Source organism: Ornithorhynchus anatinus, chromosome 13 (assembly GCF_004115215.2).
Source record: "Ornithorhynchus anatinus isolate Pmale09 chromosome 13, mOrnAna1.pri.v4, whole genome shotgun sequence".
NCBI lineage: Eukaryota > Metazoa > Chordata > Mammalia > Monotremata > Ornithorhynchidae > Ornithorhynchus > Ornithorhynchus anatinus.
The window spans coordinates 25,969,924-25,987,908 of record NC_041740.1 but is presented as its reverse complement, the minus strand read 5'-3'; the positions used below and the strand labels follow the sequence as shown (position 1 = coordinate 25,987,908).

General features: G+C 41.1%; 1 protein-coding gene across 3 annotated transcripts in view; it reads right to left on the bottom strand.

Moving 5' to 3' along the window:
• Positions 1-17,985, bottom strand: part of RSBN1L (round spermatid basic protein 1 like) — a 58,211-nt gene that overhangs the window by 19,529 nt on the left and 20,697 nt on the right. For 2 of the 3 annotated variants that reach the window (XM_029078230.2, XM_029078231.1), the window contains exons 2-3: positions 11,605-11,721; positions 3,497-4,140 (exon numbers count right to left, since the gene is read on the bottom strand). In XM_029078230.2, coding sequence (XP_028934063.1) covers positions 3,497-4,140; positions 11,605-11,721 — 761 coding nt within the window. The remainder of the gene's footprint in view (positions 1-3,496; positions 4,141-11,604; positions 11,722-17,985) is intronic. The other variant, XM_029078232.2, reaches the window with a different exon arrangement.

Genomic DNA, 17,985 nt, shown 5'->3' with positions numbered 1-17,985 from the left:
CTTATCTGCTGTGTGACCTTGGGCAAGTCACTTAACTCCTCTGGGCCACAGTTCCCTCATCTGTAAACTGGGGATTGAGACTGTTAGCCCCACATGGGACAGGGACTGTCCAACTCGATTTGTTTGTATCCACCCCAGAGCTTAGTAATACAGTGCTTGGCACAAAGTAAGTACTTACAATATACTCTCACTAATTAACTGAACTGACTCCAGCCATGACAGGTACCACTCAAGATTTTGTGAGGAGGATGGGGATGTGTACAAAATGACATTTTTTTTTTAATGATCAGAGTGAAATATGAACTGGAGAGGGGAGATCCGTGAAAAGGCAGATACAACAGTCTAGTAGGGAAAAAGACTTCATCTACAAGATAACTTTTTTTTTTAAGGAACTGGGAGGGGACTTAGTTCCCAGGCTGTAAGTTCTTTAGAAAGTACTCCGGTTAGTGACTTTCACCAATAAGAAATGTGCCGGCTTGAAAATAATGTGTTCCCTTGTCTTTTCAAGTTAAATTATAAGTTAATAATAATAATGATGTTGGTATTTGTTAAGCGCTTACTATGTGCAGAGCACTGTTCTAAGCGCTGGGGTAGACACAGGGGAATCAGGTTGTCCCACGTGGGTCTCACAGTCTTAATCCCCATTTTACAGATGAGGTAACTTAGGCACAGAGAAGTTAAGTGACTTGCCCACAGTCACACAGCTGACAAGTGGCAGAGCCGGGATGTGAACCCATGACCTCTGACTCCAAAGCCCGTGCTCTTTCCACTGAGCCACGCTGCTTCTCTAGGTTGGGTCAAAAGGCTCACTCTCTCTTTACCTTATTTCCTTTTCTCTCCTTCATAGCCCGAGCCATTGCTAACTAGCTTTTACTAATCTCACAGCCATTTTTCCATTTTTAAATTTTTTTCTGCTTGATCACAAACCTCTTTAAGGGAAATTCATCATTCCAATTATCATTTCATGTACAAACTGGGAGGGGGAGAATAGGGAGAATACTAATTTCTCATTTTATTCAAAAAAATCCACGTATTTTATGTCAGCCTGAATATGGTCATTGGTATTTGTGTACTCTGTTCTTTCTATTCAATTAAACAAATATGTTTAAAAACTGCATTCAGTAGAATGTTGCTTTCCAAGATGTCACAGTGACAAGATTAATTAATTTTGTGGTGAATTGATCATGAGTAAGAGCAAATAACATTACCCTGTTATATTAATGGAAGAGAGTTTAAGGCTGGATTTTCTAAAACTTTCTCCCTATCCCTACTAATTATTTTCTAGCAACCAGGGCTCTGGATACAGGATTCATCCAGCACTTTGGAGGCAGCAATCCCCAACTCATCAGCCAGCAGGGAACCCAGGACAGATCTCACTCTCGGGAAAAACTCTGATGCCCTCTCATGAGCAATGTAGCTCCTAAAGCCGCCTTACCCATATCTCATAAGGAATTTATTCTAGTCTTCCCAAAAAAGGATGCCACAATTGCAGGAGAAGAGCAACACAATTAATTCCTCTCTTTGGTTGGGATCAAACATCCTGCCCATGCACAAACTATTACTATATGTCATTCAGTCAGTGAGTCAGTCATATTCACTGAACATTTACCTTGTACAGAGCAGTAACTGGGTACAATTACTAAGCACTTAGGAGAGTACGATATAATAATATAACAAACACAATCCCTGCCCACAAGACTATAGTCTAGAGGGAGAGACATTAATATAAATAAAATTACAGATATGTACATAAGTGCTGTAGGGTGGGAGGGGGCGATGAATAAATGGAGCAAGTCAAGGCAGTGTAGAAGGGAGTGAGAGAAGAGGAAAAGAGGGCTTAGGGAAGGCCTCTTGGAGGAGATGTGTTTTGAATAAAGCTTTGAAAGTGGAGAGACCAATTGTTGGATGTGTCTTACTACAACTGCCAGTACTTGATACAAGTGAACAAATGCTACATTTTACACAGCATTTGTATAGTGGCTGCTAACCTGAAGAGTAATTTTCACCATTTAAAAAAGAAGAATCCATCTAAAGCATGGAGAGTGAAGAGACAGATGGGGGAAGGAGCAGAGTTGGAAGCTTTTTTTGGATTCTCTTCTCAGGGTATTAAATTAAAGGGTAAAGCTGGACCATTTCTAACTTGTCCAAAATGAAAAGAGGAACTAGGACCAACCACATAAACCTGACTGCCCTGGGATGACAATCACAAAAGGTGACCATATGAGTTTCATATGTTGTCAAAAAATAAACCTTCCTTTTGCGAATTAGATAGTATCACCATTTTGCTCCTGAGAAACCTAAGTAAATTTCCTAAGCTAACAATGAAGTCTTGATTCTAATACCTGCCTAATAAATGAACTCAATTAAAAATTCTGGCCTTGGAGGTAGTTACACTTAATGAACAAAGCTTTTACCTCATGGAGAGCGCTGTCACATTTTCCAAGGTTAAAAATGAGCCCTCATTCCAACAGAGAATCCCAGGAACCCCCAGCACTAAAGGTGGCCTAGAGATAGCAATCTAACTTCCTAGGAATGCCCCACCGGGCACTGATAATATAGTTCTCAATATTTAAGTACCACTTACTATGATTTACAATGTGTCCTGTACACAAGAAAGAACTCAAAAGACACTAATTGACTTACATGCCAGAGTCCTGTGTATTTCAGGAATTTACTCTCAATCAGTCACATCTAACTACATGCTTACTCTGTGCAGAGCGCTGTAATTAACGTTCTCAATGGGCAGATGTACCCACGTCACTCGCCCGCTCAGGGCCAAGACTACGTCATTCAATATTTTCAGTCATTTCAGATTCAGATTTTTAAAAATTCATTTTCCAGCACCAGATTTTTAAATTTAGAACAGTTAAAAACATTGAATTCTGTTGAGGGGTACCTGAAACAGCATTTCAAAGGTCAGAAGTCATTTTCCATATGACTATACTTACTAAAGCGTTCTACAATTCTATCATTTAATCCTATCACTTAATGATCCTTGTACTATTACCTAAATAGTTTTATCATAGCCAATGCCATGAGAATTTCTCTCATAGTTCAAAAAGTCACCTTGTGCATAACAAACAATGCATACCCAAAGCTATTTCATCCACAATTTTTGCTACTAGGATGCATTTTTAAGACAAACAACTCAAACCTCAGTTACGCAACTAAATCATATAATGTATAAAAAGTTAATATTTGTTTCCCTAAAACTTTTAATGTGGCATTTCTTATTTGCCATACAATTTTTCAAATCTGCCTGCAATCAAAAAGGATGCTTCCATGTAATTTTTTTCATGAACTCCCTTAAGAAAAATTTTTACAGCTATAGGTAAAAACGATAAGTCAATCTAAATCCAAGTGACTTTCTGTATTAATAAAATGTGCCGTAACACTACCAAATTCTTCAATTTATACATACAACAACATTTTTACAATTTTAAAACAGGACTTTTCTGAAACACGTTTTTGAGAAATTATAAAAAAAACCTCTTACCTGAGCATGAAAATTGGACATAGTTGTTGTCTCTATATCTTTCTTTCCCAATATCTCCATTTTCACTGGCGAATTGGGAAAATTAAATGAAAAGTAGTCTAAAAAGTCAGGTAAATAAGTAGCTGCCCCATGAACAATACCCATTACATAGAAAGCTGCACAGTTTTCATTTTCACTAAAAATCAGACCCACAAACTCTTCTGCAAACCTCTCCATCTCCACAGGAGACAAGTGGGAGAGTTCATTACTGTAGGCATGGATAACTGATGCACCTCCATTAGGCTGGTGCTCAATATGAATGAGCTGTTTGAACTCCAATGTGTCCAACCTTTTGAGTTTATTTTGAACCCGTGGCTCCTTTAACGAGACAAATGGAAACTCACTGTTCTCTGGTATCTTGGACTCATAGTCCTTCTTGGGATCCAAATTCTTCCCCATGAAATCCTTTAGATGATCATCTATGATGCCTTTGGCTTCTTGATCCTCAACGTCAGAAAGCAATCCTGAGCAGATGGTCTGAATTGATTTGCTATACATTTTGGGACGCTTCCGTTTTTCACTCTCTTTATGTTTCTTTTTCTTTTTCTTCTTTACCTTTTTAATCTGTAAGTCTTCTGCATTTGTTTTTGGTTTCTCCTTTCCGCCTATTAAGAAAAATAAATGTGAATATTTATTTTTATCTATTTTTAACCGATTTTTAAGAAAGAGAGCCTAAAACTTCCTTTACTTCTGTCAACTTCAGTGCGCCATTGACAAAATGTGGAAAGTAATGGTGATTATGTCTGCTTGTCTTTATATCTCTGCCCAGAGTAATAGCTCAATAAATTCATTCATTCATATTTGTTCAGTGCTTATTGTGTGTAAAGCACTGTACTAAGTGCTTGGGATAGTACAATATAACAATAAACAAACATTCCCTGTCCACAATTTAATGCAGCAATAAATTCGCATTTTTAACACACTTGACTTTACAGGAGCTATGTTATAAAGCAAGGTTTGTAAAGACATGGCCCTGCCTGGTATTAAAGTTTACCTGTGATACAAAAAAAGCGCAGGTGCTTCCTGGACTTCTCCTCAACCCATATGGCCACCTTTGAAGGGAGTAGGTAAACCCAACGTAGCAACAGGCTTCTCTGCTGACCTTCTAGACTATCCCTATGTTACCTGAATCTGCGCATTTCTATGATTCTCAGGCTTGTGGAAACAGCACCAAAAGAAACAGCTCAGTCTGTTGGAAAAAAGCATGGGCCTGGGAGTCAGAGGACCTGGGTTCAAATCACAACTTCACCACTTGTCTGCTGTGTGACCCTAGGCAAGTCACTTACCTTCTCTACGCTTCAGTGTCGTCTTCTGAAAAACGGGGATTCAATTCCTGTTCTCCTTCCTACTTAGACTGTGAGCCCCTTGTGGGACACAGACTGTGTCCAACCTGATTATCTTTTATCTACCCCAGCACTTCGTAGAGTGCTTGACACATAGTAAGTGCTTAACACATACCATAAAAAGAAAAAATATGCACGCCCACACACACCCTCCCGCCACCCCCCAACCTGAAAATCCATCCTATCTGATGGTCCTTATTTCCCACTATAAGCCTGTTAGATAGTAAGCTTCATGAGGGTAGGGGGCCATGTCTTACTCAATTGTGCTATTCCAAATGCTTAGTAGAGTGCTCTTCACAGGCAGCAGGTGCTCAATAAATCAAATTGATTAAAGTCAGATCAATAGTTCATAGTGCCTAATGCCCTGTGTTGACAATGCTATCAGGATACCTTAAGGAAGTGTGTGATGTAATGGTGGTCTCGTCATCTACCCTAATGCTTAGGGATGTTCCCTCACTCAATTCAAGTGTATTTATTGAGCGCTTATTGTGTGCACAGCATTGTACTAAGTGCTTGGGAGAGGACAATATAACAATAATCAGATGCATTCCAAGCCCATAACAAGCTCACAGTCCTTCATCGAACCTTCTTAGTTCTTCCCTCTCCAGCCTTAACTTTCCCTCTAGTAGCCCATTATGGATCTTATGAGTGAATTAAGGCACTGTATACAGTCCCCGATTAGACTGTAAGCCCGTCAAACGGCAGGGACTGTCTCTATCTGTTGCCGACTTGTTCATCCCAAGCGCTTAGTACAGTGCTCTGCACATAGTAAGCGCTCAATAAATACTATTTAATGAATGAATGAATGTTAATGAAGGGAAGATTACAATTTACAGAGAATGAACAAGTTGCATTTAACCAGTCACTTCACCTTCCTCCCCAAGGAAACAATTTGCTAATGGTGCCAGGGTTTGCTTAAGGGTGTTAAAGGTTACCAAGTACACTGATTGGATAATTATGGTTGACTGCACCACAATCTTCATTGTTATTTCCAAATTCCATCGATTGATAATTGGGTTTACTTTTTCCTCCTCCCTTATGTCTTTCAACCAAATCCTTCTAAAACAGAGACATGACAGGGTGTTTTGTCTCAGCAAGATAAAAAGATAATTTCCTCAGATATGGCAATACCTTATGAGTTGAGTGGCAGGAAACTGATAAGGCAGGGGAACTATGCTCCCTACCTCTTCCTTCCCTCTCCCAAAACAGAATCTAAAATGCCATGTGGTATAACAAGGCAAAAAAACAAAAAGCAAAACAAAACACACCTTGGCCTTTTCTCACTCAGTCCAACAAAAATACGTATTTAGCTTACCTGAAAGTAAGAAATTTACATTCCTCTTACAGATTACAAAGCCCATCAAGAGGTTATTTTTCAAACACATCATAAAGGGGGCACTCAGTATATGGGGCTCATTACCACTGGAAGATGGATGGAGATACCAACTGGTTCAAGGGGATTTGGCTAACTATTCAGACAATAGGTCTACAGTAGAAAAAAACTAGGGGGAGTCATTAGGCCAAAGGTTTAAAAACATTCATGGATTGTGACAGTTAATTAGGGGGAAAAGCTAGGGAATTTAGACGGTACATTTCTACTCCTGAGGATGCTTGCATATTAAGGTGAGTCACTCTCTCTGTTCATCTAAGTATATACCATCATTCGACTCAGTCCTGCAGTTATGTTGGGGGGGGGGGGGAATGGAAAAGAGAAAACATTCATTACATCAAACATGTTCTCTGGACTCAAGATACCAAAGCACCTGCTTGGGGCTTACCACTAAAATGAGTTTGATATCAAAGTGGATGAGGCTACCACAAATTGATATTTGAGACTGAACAAAACAGAAGCAGACGGAAAACATACATGACCAAGCACAGAAGACTAGATAACTCGAGTAAAGGGTGAAATGAAGCTCTATATGCACATCCATTCATTCAGTAGTATTTACTGAGTGCTTACTATGTGCAAAGCACTGTACTAAGCGCTTGGAATGTACCATTTGGCCACAGAGACTATCCACACACACACGCATTCTTAAAATGAGCTGGTAAGCTCGTTAAATGTCAAATTTAAAAAAGATTTCTGAAATAAAATTTTTACCAAAAAATTAGTCATCATCGTTTTATTGGTAAAAGTAGATTAGGACCAAGTAAAACCTTAAGAGTATAGGTCGAACTACCAATCTCAAGGACATTGCAAATACTGCACAAAATCTGACTGTGCCCAGTTCTTTGAAACACTCGACAACTTGGACAATACTGTTTCAAATAGTTCACTGTCATCCCTGTGACCATGAGCAAGGATGAAAGAGGAAATATGACAACAGATTAAAAAGGAAACTATACTTAATTGTTGCTTCAACAATGTCTCATAATGTATTGTTTGTAATTTCCCAAAGGACATGTAAAGAGAATTCCTTGCTAAATCACTGCAGACAAAAACTTCAAATATATTTGATATTTTTAAAAGCACTGCTCTTTTCCCCCTCACTCAATTACAGCCCTTCAACTATGAAGCAATTCCAACATTTTCTCTAACCTCAGTTGCAGGTGAATTACGGAGATACAAATTTTGATTCTTACTAAACTTCCCTTAAAATACTGACAAGCACCTCTTCTGATGCATCATGGACTAGTAGAAAGAGCCCAGCCTGGGAGACAGAGGCCCCAGGTTCTGTGTCTGGCTCTGACACTTGTCTGCTGTGAAATCTTGCACAAGTCACTTCACTTCTCTGTGCCTCAGGTACTCATTCTATAGAATGGGGATTAAGATTGTGAGCCCCAGGGTGGGGTAGGGACAATGTCTAACCTGATTAGGTTTTATCTACCCCAATCATTTAGTACCCTTTCTGGCACATTTGTTTTCCCTCCATTAGGTTCCAACTAGTATCAGTTTCTATTCTAGATCTTAAAGGGAACTGAGTACTTTAGCTCTTCCAAAAGGAAGAAGTTAAAGGCAGAGAGGAGGTGACAGTAAAACATAAGCTGACAGGTCAGGGAGTCAAGGAGCAGTAAGTGCAGAAAACCCAAGGCAGACAAATATAAAATGAATTTCATATACTTACTATTAAGGTCAAAAGGAACCTTTTTTTAAAAAAAAATTTACTTTATAAAATTAACTGGCAAGTTTTTTTGCCACTACTCTCACAATGTATTTTGTATTCTTCTGGTACAGTTCTACGATAAACGGAACTAACTTTCCCTCTAGGAACTACTTTAATCTTGATATATAAAACTCTGGCCTGAGTTCATCATTAGACATAGAACAATAAAATTAACTGCTTGGACTGTGGCTACTTCTAGATCAATCTCATTTAACTATGATAATTAAATACAGAAAGCATATTTACAGATCATGTATACTAGTATATATCTCTAGCATGTGCCTTAGAAAAGTTCTAATGGGAGTGATTAAAAAAAATTTTGGAAACCTGTCACAGTTGGTTTCCTAATATTTAATTTGCATCAGTATTTTCTTCAACAGAAAATACCTTTCCTACACTGTAGCTAATCCTCTGCTCCATCCACAATAACCTGGCAGGAGAGGATTTAAAGTCCATTCCTTCTTCTATAAATTTCCATTTTTGTCCTCTTCCCATCTTAGCTGCTTCACACAACTTCATCTGAATAACTTACTACCATTTCCAACTGAACCCTGCAAACACTGAATACATTAGTAGTGTTTCTTGCCTCTCAACATTATGAACTACTTTCATTTTAGGATACCTTTACAGACTTCACAGTACTTACATATCTCCCTCTGCTCCTCCCCTTCTCCCGTCCCATTCCCTCAGCACTATACTCATCCCCTCAACTGTATATATCTTCATCACTCTATTTATTTTGTTTAATGAGATGTACATCACCCTGATTCTATTTGCCATTGTTTAATGAGATGTTCTTCCCCTTGACTCCATTTATTGCCATTGTTCTTGTCTGCCTGTCTCCCCTGATTAGACTGTAAGCCCGTCAAAGGGCAGGGACTGTCTCTGTTGCCGATTTGTACATTCCAAGCGCTTAGTACAGTGCTCTGCACATAGTAGGCACTCAATAAATACTATTGAATGAATGAAGTTTTTTTCCTAATTGTTTTTATGGCATTTGGTAAGTGCTATGTTTCAAACACTGGGGTAGGTTCAAATTATTTAGGTCTGATACAATCCCACAAAAAAGGTGTCCCCATTTTAGAGTTGAGGAAACAGAGAAATGAAGTGACATGCCCAAAGTCACAAAGCAAGCAATTGGCAGTTCGAATTAGAATCCAGGTCCTTCTGGCTCCCAGTCCCTTGCTCTCTCCACTGAGCAACGCTGCTTTTCTATAGATTACCTCCAACGTACTTCTGACAGATGAAAAAGGTAATCAGATCAGATACAGTCCTTGTCCCACATAGGGTTTTCAGTCTAAGAGGGAGAGAGAGTCAATATTTAATCCCCATTTAATTGAGGATGAGGAATGTGAGGCCCAGGAAAGTTAAGTGACTTTCCAAAGGCGTCATAGCCGGCAAGTGGCAAAGTAAGGATTAGAACCCAGAGTCTATCAGAGTATATTTCGTTAACATTCCTAATGCTTTTACAAAACATTTCAATTCTTATGATATGTGGACTAGATACTTAACTGATGAGCTAGCGAAACTAATATTTGAGAGGACTAGAATTCTTTATAGGGGAAAGGGATAAAACCAGTGCCCAGAGGTGAAACACTGTTGAACACTCTTAGTAAGACTTTAGTACATTTTCTTTTCTGTATGTTTATGTATTTAATTAGACAGGGAGCTTGGGAGTCAGGGACCTGAGTTTTAATCCCTGCTCCTACAGTTGCCTTCAGTATAACCGTGGGCAAAACAATGACCTTCTCTGTGTTCTCAGTTTCCTCCTCTGTAAAATGAGGGTTTATACCGTGAGAGAGATTGTACAAAGATTAATGCTAGGGCTTTCCGATAATCCTGTATGCATGAATCCCTCCCAGCTCAAAACTGCCACTATTTTCCCTCCCCATCTTCAAAGCCTTTCTAAGAAGCATTCTTTTAGTACATGGACCCCACTTTCCTAATAATAATAATAATAACAGTGATCATTCATTCATTCATTCAATCATATTTGTTAAGCGCCCTTCTGACTCCCAGACCCATGCTCTATGCTACACCACGCTGCTTTTCCTGTTAAGTTACCCATTAATGGCTTTGAAACCTGGGTATAGGGCTCTGTGGATGTCTGCCAACTCTACTGTTTTGGACTTTCCCAGCAAAAACTTGGTAGCACAGTGCTCTGTGTACAGTTAGAGCCCAGCAAGCACCATTGACCAACTGATGTGTTTCTTATCCACTGATTGTTTATCTTATAGAGGCTTTTTCTTTTATTGTTGATGATCTGGTGACTAACTTTCCCTTGTCTCCTCCTTTGGACTGTATACTCTCTGAGGGGCAGGATGATGAGTTCTACTCCTGTAAACTGCCAGTGAGAATCCACCTGGCAGGGAGGATAGTGTACTACCTATTCCTTCATCACCAGTTCCTTCACACGGGTTCTCGGGTTTGAAGATTTAGGATGGAGGTTAGAGAAGCAGCATGGCCTAGTGGTAAGAGCATGGGCTTGGGAATCAGAGGATGTGGGTCCTAATCCCGGCTCTGCCACTTGTCTGCTGTGTAACCTTCAGCAAGTCACTGCACTTCTCTTTGCCTTAGTTATCTCATCTGTAAAATGGGGATTAAGACTGAGAGCACCATATGGGACACCGACTGTGACCAACCTGATTACCTTGTTTATTTCCCAGCACTTGGACTTAAGCACTTAAATACCATATTTATTAATTATTATTAGGTTCAATTGCCATTCTTGATGGAAAAGTGCAACACTGTCAAGATTCTATTCCTGCCCATTAGTACAGAACTTTGAACAGGATTAAATAAATGCTGATAAGATGGTGATGATATGAATATTACGATGAGGGGCTAAAATGCTCTGCAAATACATCTGGCACATTCATGGCAGAACTGGACTTAGAATGCAGAGTTGCAGAATTTCCAGTCTTTTGTTAAATCCCAAGAGCCACATTAGCCCTAGGATGAAAAGATGGTCTGATGTGATCTCTGTGGGCCATGTGGCCTAGTGGAAAGAACAAGGACATGGGAGTCAAGAGACTTAGGTTCTAATTCCAGCTCTGTCACTTGCCTGCTGTGTGACCTTGAACAAGTCCCTAGACTTCTCCGTGCCTCAGTTTCCCATCTGAAAAATAGGGATACATGTGGGCCAAGGATTGTCTTATCTGATTACTCTGTACCTACCCAAATGCTTAGTACACAATTATATGAACCCAAATCATTATTAAATTAAATAATAATCGTGGCATTTTTTTTAAGTGCTTAGAATGTGCTCTTACCATTCACTTACTTCAGGAATTCTTGGAAAAGAATCTTTATGAATAACTTTTAGATTCTCTTGATTGTAACACACTAAATTCTAAAAAATACTTTTATTCTAATACAGTATGTCAATCCTCATTATGAGGAACTAAAAACTCCAACCAGTTCCCAGAACATTTAATGGTCGCAAATTCAAAGCAAAGTTGATGGTTTTCAATTTTATTTTTTGAGGGGGAGGAGGGGCATTGCAGAGAGACAGGAGAATTTTTACTGCTTTGTACTATTAATTGCTCTAAAAATTCAGAACACAAAGAAAATGTCAGGCTACACATTTAGAAAAGAAGGCTGTTCAATCTGAACTTACCTTTTGGCAGTATTTTGACCTCTCCATTCTCCTTCTTGCTCTCACTCATAGCTTTATGTTTCTTTTTTTCTTTTTGCTTCTCTTTGTCCCTCTCTTTAATTTTCTCTTTGATTTTATCTAACAAGAAAAAAGGCATTTAAAAGTCAAATAATGAAAAGAGGAGAAAATTATTCTTTCTTTTAATTTCAATTTCAGTTTTGGGTTTAATTACTCTGTTGTAGAAATTAAATCAATTACGTTGGGAAACTTTTTGTGTCCCAGGAGATGTTGTAGAAATTAAAACCATTTTATTTTTAGGTTGATGGAAATAATGAATTGTCGATTTTTTTCCCAAAGTTGAAATTTAATATTTGTTTATTTGGCTTGCATAACTAAAAATAATTGTTCCAATAAAATGTGTGACCATAACACAGCAGAAACAACAAATCTATGTCACTGATAGAACAAGGTGCTGAAAAGGCATTTTGCAATGTGGATTAATTCTTGACTGGTAGATTGTACTGAAGAAATAAAGAAATATTAAATAGGTCAGGTGGCTTCAAGCAATGTGCACATACAGTCCCCTCTAAACTGTAAGTTCCTTTTGGACAGGAAACATGCCTGCCAAATCTCCTACAGTGTACCCTCCCAAGCTCTGCACACATTAAGCGCTCAATAAATACGATCAAATGATCTACCAGACTGTCAGATTCTAAATTTTATTTTCAATCTGCCACTACCAAGAGCAAAAATCCACAGGCAACATTGAATTGGAGATAACTCCACCCAAAACTTTTCACTGATGACAGTGGTGAGGAGGTCTTTATTTTTTTTCTTGCCATTTAGCATCTAAACATGACCGTCTCCACTACCTACATTACATACACTGATCTAGTGAAATTTGGAACCAAAGCAGGGCGTGTTTACTCCCCTTTCCCACCGCCCCCCCCAAAGACCTCAAATCTCTACCCCTCCATTTATAATAATAATAATTATGGTGGTATTTGTTAAACGCTTACTATGTGCAAAACACTTTTCTAAGCGCTGGGGGGATACAAGGTGATCAGGTTGTCCCACGTGGGGCTCACAGTTTTCATCCCCATTTTACAGATGAGGTAACTGAGGCACAGAGAAGTGAAGTGACTTGCCCAAAGTCATACAGCTGGCAAGCGGCAGAGCCAGGATTCGAACCCACAACCTCTGACTCCCAAGCCCAAGCTCTTTCCACTGAGGCACGCTGCTTCTCACTGAGCCACGCTGCTTCTCAAAAAATAAATGTTGGTATTTGTTAAGCGATTACTATGTGCAGAGCACTGTTCCAAGCGCTGGGATATATACAGGGTAATCAGGTTGTCCCTTGTGAGTCTTGATCCCCATTTTACATATGAGGTAACTGAGGCACAGAGAAGTTAAGTGACTTGCCCAAAGTCACACAGCTGACAAGTGGCGGAGCCTGGATTTGAACCCATGACCCCTACCTTCAAAGCCCGTGCTCTTTCCACTGAGCCACGCCACCATTCCCCCATTTCCTTCTCTTTATACACAAACTTCCCTTTATTCACAAACCTATAAAATCGATCGATCGTATTTACTGAGTGCTTTCTGTGTGCTCTTGTCACTGTACTAAGCATTTGTTAGAGTACAGTATAATAGGGTTGGTAGACACATTCCCGGGAGAAAGACATTAATATAAATTATGGGTATGTACATATGTGCTGAGGCCGTGGTGAATAAGGGTACAAATCTAAGGGAAAGGGTGATGCAGAAGGGAGAGGGAGTATAGGAAATGAAGGCTTAGTCAGGGAAAACCTCTTGGAAGAAATGCTGTGGGAGAGTAGTGGTCTGTCATATATGAAGGGGAAGGGAATATCAAGTCAGAGGCAGGATGTGGGTGAGGAGTCGGCGGAAGACAGATAATCCACACCTTCTTACTGCCCTCTCTGCCAAACTCAATTCTCTCACCCCCTGCCCCTCTGTCAATCTCACACCCTGATTCATCCCCACAGTATGTGTCCTCCACTTATGCTGCAGACATCTGCTGGTGAAAATCCAGGCAATGAGCCAACTTCAGCCACTTCAAATTCAGCCTTGCTTCCTTCAATTCTGTCTCTTTCGGCTTGGCCCCTTTACTTCTACCCCCTTGAGTCCCAACACCGCTGCCACCTTAGCGGAGATCTTTAACTCCCCCAATAATTACGATATATGTTAAGTGCTGACCATATGCCAAGCCTTGGATCCAGTGCTAGGGTAGATAATGACATACACAGATCAAAAACAGTCCCTGTCCCACTAAGGGCTCACAGAGTAGACAGCACCACCCCTATTGCCCCTATGAAATTGCCAACTATTTTAACAAAAATCAAAACCATGTTCTCCCCTCAATTTGCCAACTCTCTCCTACTGTCACAGCCGCTCTCTCACTTCCTCTGCTGTCTCGAGAGATCTACTCCATGCTTTCAAAATCTACCTCCTTTAACCTGCACCTCTGGTTGGCAGCAGGGCCTAGTGGAAAAAGCCCGGGCCTGGGAGTCAGGGGACCTGGGTTCCAATCCCAGCTCCGCCCCTTGCCTGCTGTGTGACCTAGGACAAGACGCTAACTTCTCAGTGCCTCAGTTTCTTCAATTGCAAAATGGGGGTTCGATACCCATTCTCCCTTCTACTTAGACTGTGAGCCCAGTGAGGGATAAGGATGGCGTCCCACCTGATTAGCGTGTCTCTACCTCAACAACTAGTGCAGTGCTCGACACGTACGAAGTGCTTACCAAATTCCATCATTATTGTATTATTGCTTTTATTCCAAAAACACTCTTCTACTCTTCATCCCTTCATGAAAACCCTCAACTGCTCGCTCTCTGATAGTTTTCAGCTATGCCTTCTAACATGCTAATGTCTTTCCTAACTTTAGAAAAAAAGCTGGACCCCATGGCAGCTTCTAGCTATCGCCCTCCTCCCATTCCTGTCTAAACTCCTCCAATGAGTTGTTATGCATGCACCTTTTGAAAACCAAATAGTTAATGCACCCTCTCACCTCTCCACCCACCACTCCCCTCCGCCCCCTCCAAAACCAAACTCCCTTCCAAATCCTCTCTCCCGCCTAATTTTCCCATCAGAGTTGACACTGCCACCATCCTCCTCATCTCTGAGGATCACAACCGTGGCATTATCCTCCATTCCGCCCCCTCTCTCTCTCAACCCCCTATATTCAGTTTATCACCAGATGCTGTCACTATTTCCTCCCTAACATTCCCCGGATTCACCCCTTCCTCCCCAGTCTAACAGCCTCTATGCTAGTCAACGCCTTTTTCATCCCCCTATCATACCTGACTATTGCATCAATCTCCTATCCCTCCCCTCTCCAATTCATAATTCACTCAGCTATCTGTATTTTTCTGCACACATCTCCTCAGCCCTCAAAAACCTCCAGTGGTTACTCATTCTTCTCTGCACCAAGCAGAAACTCCTGATCATTGCTACTTGCTATTTATCCTCTCTTCTCCTACTCCATCCCAGCTCATACTCTTCATTCTTCATAAGCAAAACTTGCTGTGCCTTGCTCCCATCTCTCCTAACACCAACATCCTGTTCCTGCCCTCTTCCTTCCCTGGAACTCCCTCCCCTTTCAAACCTAACAAGACTTCAGCTCTCCGTACCTTCAAAGCCTTTCTGAAATCATAACCCCTCCTCGAGGAGGCCTAACCTGATGATTCCTAATACAGCCTGCTTTTATCACCAACTACCTGTTCAGCACTTCATAATAATAATTATGGTATTTTTAAGCACTTACTATGTGCCAGGCACTCTACTAAGTGCTGGGGTGGATACAAGCAAATCGCGTTGGACACAGTCCAAATCCCACGTGGGGCGCTCAGTCTTCATCTCCATTTTATAGATGAGGGAACTGAGGCCCAGAAAAGTGGAGTGACTTGCCCAAGGTCACAGAGCAGACAAGTGGTGGAGCCGGGATTAGAACCCACGAGCTTCTGACTCCTAGGCCCATGCTTTATCCATTAGGCCATGCTGTTTGTAAGCAGGCTGATGGCAAGGATTGTTGTACTCTTCCAAAAGCTTATACAATGCTCCGCAACACAGTATGTGCTCAATAACTGTGATCAATTAATTGATTTAGGTGTGTTGGACTGCCCCTACTCTGGGAACCTTCAAAACTGTTTAAAGCGAGCCCGGAATGCATTTTTATGTAAGACAAAAAAAAGTGTATGCTCCCTAACAGATCAAAACCGTAGTTTCAAGTTTCTCACAATAAGAACCCAGGTCATTATACACACATCAGACACGATTGACTCCTTTTGACAGTGTGGGCTAAAAGCCTTCTAAACGAACAACTCAGTGGTTCATCTGACAATGGTGGCAGTCATTTTTATCCAGCACAGATCAGACTGTTGCCGATACTGAACAGCTGACCCTATGAACCACGATGTTCATGACCATTCTTCCCATGCAAATTTAATGTTCTCAGAGAGCAGTAGTAGGATGCAATGAGATTCAATTCCATTAATATGCATGGCACTGCCACATAAAACAAATACAACAGCACTGCCTTCTAGGTGGCTTTTCTCCTCATAAACTGTTAAAATTATTACAGAGTGCTGACTTTAAACAATTCCCAAATATTAATTGGAACACGGTGCTTTTCACGGATGGACCCGTCTATAACATCTTCCGCCCTTCTCGTCTGGCAAAGCCCGATATATTGCATGATGAACTTACTTTACACAGCCTACACAAGTTGCTGGTTTACAGTATATTTCTGCCTGGTTTTATGAAATATTTACATGGTTTTAAACATTTAAAATGTGCATTACAAATTACTTATTTATTCATATTAAATGTCTGTCTCCCCCTCTAGACTGTAAGCTCAATATTACACTTATTATGCTGTACTGTACTCTCCCAAGCGCTTAATACAGTGCTCTGCACATAGTAAGCGCTCAATAAATTCCACTGACAGAGTCATTTATTTTATGCCCACCATTTTATGGTGCAGCCTCAACAAAGCTTGCCAAGAGACACACACAGGAGAAAAACTAAGGGGACAAAGTTGCAAGCTGTTCCAGGGTCTTAATCATTCAACAAGCAGGCACCCAGACTCAAGCATCACCTAAGACCACATCTACCTCCAGGCCCGTTGTTCAATGCCCTGCACACATGGTTGAGGATGACAGATTCTCCCATCAAGAACGATGAATGAGCCTTGGTCCTGATGATGACACTATATATTGTGGGATTTATTAAGTGCTTACTATGTGCAAAGTACTTTACTAAGCCCTGGGGTAGAAACAAGATTATCAGGTCAGACAGAGTCTCTGTCCCACATGGGGTTCACAATCTAAAATGGAGGGAGAACAGTTACTCAATCCCCTTTTGACGGATGAGGAAGCTGGCAAGTGGCAGAATCAGAATTAGAACCCAGGACCTCTGTCTCCCAGGCCCATGCTCTTTCCACTAGGTCATGCTGTTTGAGTCCTGAGACTTTGGAATCAAGATCCTGCATGGAGGAATTGATTCTAGTGACAGAGGCTTGTGCAATTGTCTCCGGCACTCTCTCCTCCCTGCTACTCATGTTCCCGCTGGGAGACTGTGGAGGTAATAGTAATGAAAGAGCTTGCGGGGAAGGGTAGAGCCCGTGACAAAGTGCACCCAAAGGCTTACGGCAGGACTTATTTACAGCCCAAGTGACCACAGCAGAACGCTAGTGCTTGCCCGAAACAACAGCAAGTGACTGACTTGGAAGCCACCGTGCTCTTTGCTGGCTGCATTAGCCAGCTATTTATCAGGAATCCTGCTGGCCCTGTCCACCTCAAGAAATGCCCTAGATGCTCCTTCACCACTGATGGCAAAGCCCCAACAGGCAGAACTAAAATAATAATAATAATAATAATGATAGTATTAGTTAAGCACTATGTGCCAAGCACTGTTCTAAGCGCTGGGGGCAGGGGGATCCAGGCCTCCCGACTCCCAGAGCAGCACTCTTTCCACTGTTCCAGAGCTGGGCTAGCTTCTAGCCTGCACAAAATAGGCGCTCCAAAAATACTACTACTTCGCATGGGCGGCCGGGGCCCACTAACATGAAACAGAATTGAGTCTGTGGCTTTTTCAAGATCTACTTCTTCCATTCCTCAGGAGCTCCCAGTTGTACATGGAATACACCTGGGTGCAGATGATACTTGCTAAGCACTTACTATACATGCTCCGTACTAAGCATGGGGTAGATGAAAGATAATCTGGCCAGATACAGTACCTGTCCCACCTAGGGCTCACAGTCTAAGGGGAGGGGAACAAGGTCTGAATCCCCATTTCTCAGATGCAGAAACTGAGGCCCAGAGAAGCACCTTGCCCAAAGTCAAACAGCAGGCCAGTGCTAGATAGAGTCAAGCCTAGAACCCA